The sequence below is a fragment of the Rhipicephalus sanguineus genome, chromosome 1 (assembly GCF_013339695.2).
Source record: "Rhipicephalus sanguineus isolate Rsan-2018 chromosome 1, BIME_Rsan_1.4, whole genome shotgun sequence".
NCBI lineage: Eukaryota > Metazoa > Arthropoda > Arachnida > Ixodida > Ixodidae > Rhipicephalus > Rhipicephalus sanguineus.
The window spans coordinates 218766656-218771946 of record NC_051176.1 but is presented as its reverse complement, the minus strand read 5'-3'; the positions used below and the strand labels follow the sequence as shown (position 1 = coordinate 218771946).

The 5291-nt window shown below is 47.2% G+C and overlaps 1 protein-coding gene across 1 annotated transcript; it reads right to left on the bottom strand.

The window, feature by feature from the left end:
- Positions 1-2574: 2574 nt before the first annotated feature.
- On the bottom strand, positions 2575-4721 carry LOC119387653 (alpha-(1,3)-fucosyltransferase C). Its single transcript, XM_037655118.2, has 2 exons — positions 4597-4721; positions 2575-4159 (listed from the first exon to the last, which is right to left on the bottom strand). The coding sequence occupies exons 1-2, from the start codon at positions 4600-4602 to the stop codon at positions 2786-2788; spliced, it is 1380 nt and encodes a 459-aa protein (XP_037511046.1). The 5' UTR covers positions 4603-4721; the 3' UTR covers positions 2575-2785.
- Between the last annotated feature and the right edge of the window lie 570 nt (positions 4722-5291).

The following is a 5291-nucleotide window of genomic DNA, read 5'->3' as shown; positions in this document are numbered from 1 at the left end:
CAATACACGATCTACTCTTCATTGGCCTGTGAGTGTGGCTGTTGATTGGTCTCGGATTATATTCATGCGCAGAGCGAAGGTGTACTTTCGCGAAAACTTAGTCCCGTTTCACTGCAGCGAGCCGTTTGCGCATGAGCTGCATCTTGTAACCATCTTTTCCCCTCCGGGTTTCTTTAATTTCTTATCACCTGCCCTACAAAATGGCAGATCCCGGAGAAGAAGGGCCGCGACCGGCTTCTTACGTGCCACTGGCAAAAGCGAAAAAAAAAATGAATGGCTGTAAGTTGCGGCATTCGCGTACGAAAGATAATAAGAATAATATCTTATATATATATATATATATATATATATATATATATATATATATATATATATATATATATATATATATATATATATATATATATATATATATCTATATATATAGCTTCAGTGTTTTCTCGAGCTAGAAATCTTACCGCCCCATCTTTGGGGGTCAGCTAAGTCAATAAATAAGGCTATGGTGTTTTCAGTGCGATACAAATTTCTAACGAAAGACATCCTTGCATCCGGCATATTTCCATTTCGCCGCGGCAAGCTGAAAATCAGCCGCTTTCGTTTCAACAACAGCAGCCCAGTTCATATCAGTCAGATGTTCTGTGACAATTGTCAGTGCAATGCTTTTCTTGAAATAAAAATAAATAAGGAGTTGTCGCTATTTCTTGGCGACGGTCACTCCTTTGTCACTTGGTCAAAAGGAATAAAATGAAATTTAAGCAAAAAATATAGTGTTGCCTTGTCAAAAGTTCCCGTTCTAACACATTCCGCTAATACAGTAAAACCTCGGTGATACGAATCTCGCGGGGTTACCAAAAATATTCGTATCATCCGAAATTCGTATCACCAAAAAACATGGAAAATTAGTATGCGACAAAAGAAAGTTGGCATACGTTTTGATTCAGTGTTTCTCAGGGCCGCAGCGACGTCATGAACAGCCCTGAATGATTGCCAGTAAAGTTTTTAAACGCCAACGATCATACTTGTACTCGTAAATGTACGGTGCATGCGCGCGTGTGTAATTAATGAACCAGATGTGTTGTGCCCCGTGACCGCTAGTAGTCCCTTACTAATCCTACTACTCTTTTCTGCATGACAAGAAAGTACTGCGGCGAAAGTGACTTAAGAAGCGCTTTGCACACGATAGAGGCCAAGCTCATTCGCCAAGACCGTCCGCTTCGTCTCTTGGGGCCTTCGTCCACCTTTAATGGGACTTCAATGCGGACCCGCAGCCCAAGTTTCAGTCTTGTTTGATAGAACGTCTGATTGCGGGGACATGGCTTGCATCTACGTGGCAGGCACGTGTTAACACAGTACAAAGACGCTGCTGCCTCAAGCACAGGAGCACGCGTCAACGCGTCGGGGGAAAAAAAAAAAAAAAACGCGACGTCAACTTCATCTGTAATCTAAACGCGAAGGCGCTTAAAGGCCTCCAAGATTTGCCCGCACTGTCTCGAAGGCAACGACGCACCGTGGATGGTCGCGAAGCGCGCATGCCCGCGCCTGCGCGTGACTGCCGGGTCTTCCGCGACAGCGCGGGCAGCACCTGTTCGTACCTGTGCGCTAGCGTACGTTCGTATCAAACGTCGCGGGGCGCAAATCGGTTCGCAACAGCCGTACTCCAATACAGTGCAGGCTAATGGGCCTTGGCCGGGACCACAGAAAAATTCGTATCACCCCGAAATTCGTACGAGCCGTGATAGTATCACCGAGGTTTTACTGTATTTGGTACACACAACCACACTTCACACTCGCGATGTAATCCAGTCAGTATTCACCGCAAGTAATAGTGTGTTCAAAGAAGCGTTGAAGGGCTTTCATCGCGCTATGGTGGACCTCTGATTGCCATGCGCCTAGTATCTTTGCTAGTGAAAACCTTCGTTCTGAGTACAGTACGTAAATAGAGCTCCCGTTCGCTAGTTGCTGTCTGTGTGTGGTGTGCTTGGTACAGTCGAGCAACAGGTGATAAACATCCCCGTCAACATCGCCGCATGAACGTGATGCACACTGAATTCTGGGTAAAAAGTACTTTGTGTAAGCAGTTCAGAGTTGTAGACGACTGTGAACTGCTCGTATGAGGGTGTCGATGCGTCGCGGGAGCTGAGGGCCCAATTGGTACTCAGGATCGACGTCAATTGCGCGTAGGATTGATTATTTTGTGCTGTCTGCTAACCAGTTTGACAAAAACAGTTCGCGTTTATTCCTTGCAGGATGCGGCATGTCAGATTGTGACATGGGAATGAGACGGGTTTTGGAATAATTTAAAGAAGCTTTTGCCAACTCAACTGCCATTTCGTTTCCTTTGATTCCGCAGTGGCTCGGAACCCAGTGGAATACACCATGATGGTTTGACCACGCAGCTTGCGAAAGTTCGTTTAATATAGCGTATAATACACATGTATCTATTTGTCATGGATTCGTACATCCAATACACATAAGAGCCGCTGGGGACTCAGTGATGACATTGATTATGCACAAACCAGCCCATTTTAGTGCCCTCCTGTGATAAGTAAGAGTTTATTGCGGCACACAAAAACACTTGTCACTGGATGAGTCGAGCTGTAAAGGTTGTCACATTAAACGCTAAAAACACTGCATATCTGTTTCGGCCGTTGTGGCCGTGCAACAAGTGACAAAGGTGGCTCACATTTTGTCCCACAACATATACATAGGTATCGTGGGAAAGGTTGCCCAGACGTGGTACTTGCGACTAAGGTCGCACTAACAATTTCTTATTAGCGCTACATATTTATCCTTCCTCTCTGAACGTAGAACGAATCGGGATGACCATTTCTTTTGCCTGGCTGATGTTCTTTGGATACAGATGGTCGTTGCACGATTCTTTGCGTTCCTGGGACCGTCCCAGCCACTCCACAACATCATTGCTTGAAGTACTACGCCGACTTTCGTACAGGGCATCGCACAGCGCACACAGATCATTCTTTGGCTTAATGATGACGTAATTTTCTTTCCACGTCGTGTAAGCGCTGTAATATTTGAAGTTGTGATAAATTTGGAACATCTCTTTCAGAACGTGACCCACCGTAGGAGCCGCGGTGGCCTGCAGAACTGACATCGGTGGCACCGTATTCCCTAGTCTAGAACGTCCGAAATACACAGGTATGATGGAGTGCTGAAGAGCACCGAACAGTAGCTTTTTCGGATGCTGAAAGCAGGGTGAACTGTCGACGACGAATACAAAGCAGTACTGCTTCTGAAACTGCCTTAAGCAAGAGTCAAGGTTCTTCTGGCATTGTATGCCACCACAGTTCTCAACGATGTGGGCGCTGCTGGCATTCGCAACAGAATGGGCAAACTGAAATTCAGTCGTTATGTTTTCAATGGTTTTTGCTGAAGAGTGAATTTGATCAGCCTCACACTTGCTCACCAGCCACAGCGAGGCCCTGGGTTTTGATTTGAAGCTCCGGTTGAAGTTGTCAAGTGATTTGTTGCTCGGCACGGTAGTCCATGATCGGTACGGCACTATCACGTCAGCGTCATCGCGCTGCGACATCGTCCAGTTGAATTCGGCGGTCATCAACCGCAGGTCATTGGAGGCTTCCTTCAAGGGTTGGCCTCGGTCCAAGATTACCCATACCTGTCCTTTGTGCCGGTACGTCGGCACATCGCGGTAGTTGACGCTGCTGGTGTCGAAGAGGATGGCGTCGGCTCGCCTCAGATAATTTCTGTCCCTGGTGATGAAACAAGGGCTTTGGTCCGCACGAACGGAGCAGCGCTCCAAGAGGCGCTCGTCACTAGTCGGCGTCGGCTCCTCAGGTTCCCAGTGGAAAGCGGATGCTGCCCAGGCAAGAATGCGAGGGTTGTCAGCCTCGTCGTCCATGGAGCCATTACTCCTCAGGTCGCGCTCGTACCACGGACGCCAAGGGATTCCGCGCCTTGATTCCTCTACTACGTCCTTCCAGTAACGCATGACCATAAGAGGTACAAACGCGGAGACGCCAGTGAGTAGCAGCATGCTGATGAAAGGCAGCACGTCTGACCACTCCTTGGCCAGCTGGAAGGCAGCCCTCACATAGGAAGCCTTGCGGTTCTCCCGGAAGACACGTTCGCATCGGCGCCGTATGTGCAGCAGGCGGGTGCGCCAGGTTGTAGCCAAAGTGAACTGAAATACAATACTGATTAGCCAGAGGGTTATTTCCGAAACCCACCTACATTTCAGACGCTATATGTGTAGCACAATGTTGTAGGATGATTTAACGTTCCGAGATAACACCCATGCTACCAAGGGTGAAACACTTGTACGCTGCGAATTTATCTTGTACACTGGAATATCAGGTAATACAATTAAGATGTTATAATTAAGATGTCTTGCGCTTAGCTGCTGGAAATGTGAAAGAACATGCATTACAATAATGTCTTCACAAACAAACGTCCTCCTACCGTTATTTTTGCATATTATGACGCCAGCGAAGTGTCCAGCGTTTTACCCGAAATTTGCCGCAAGTACTACAGCAGTATTATAATTGAACTTCTCAACACAGGTCTGGTCGCTGTAGCGTAGTTTTTCAAAGCAAACAAATAAAAGAACAGGCTACGAACCCTCATTTGCAGAGACAGCGTCTTGTCTTGGCGTGCGGTATAACAGAAATCCCTCTCAACCACACGGCATCTTCGAACGAACGCGAAGCAGCAGAACTGGCATGTGCTCTGAGCTCAGGATAAGCGCTACTGATTCCCAATATGGCGCAAGTAAGTGGGCATTCGGAAGACCATCCGCTATTATCTGTTGATCCAGCAACAGTTGGTTTCAACGTGTGCTCGAGAGCCTTTCTTTTGCCGAATAATTCGCATCGTTCTTCTGAGATAGCTCTTAATCTCGAGTTTCACTCATTGAAGAAGTTTCGCTGTTATGATGGGCCTGGCTACCTGAGTAGCAGCAGACACTGCGCACACAGGTGAAGATTATGTTGTGGTTGCACGTGCACAAAAACTACTCAAGTACCGCCTCTGCGATCACGCTGGTATGACGTAGCGACATGCTCTACAGGTGCATGTTGCCGACTTAGGTGTTCTTCCTTCAATCTCTGCCATGGAGCGGTGCGGTCACATAATCATCCTCAGTTGCTTGTCGTGACAACCAGCCAAAATCTATTGCGCATGCCGACGCATGGCAGAGAGCAAGTAGAAGTCGTTTGTTATGTCTACCGTGATGAGAGCCCGCTAGTAAAAAATAAGGCTCCCATCAACAGTATCGACACGCTTCAGTTTATTCTTCTAACCGCCAATACTAGATA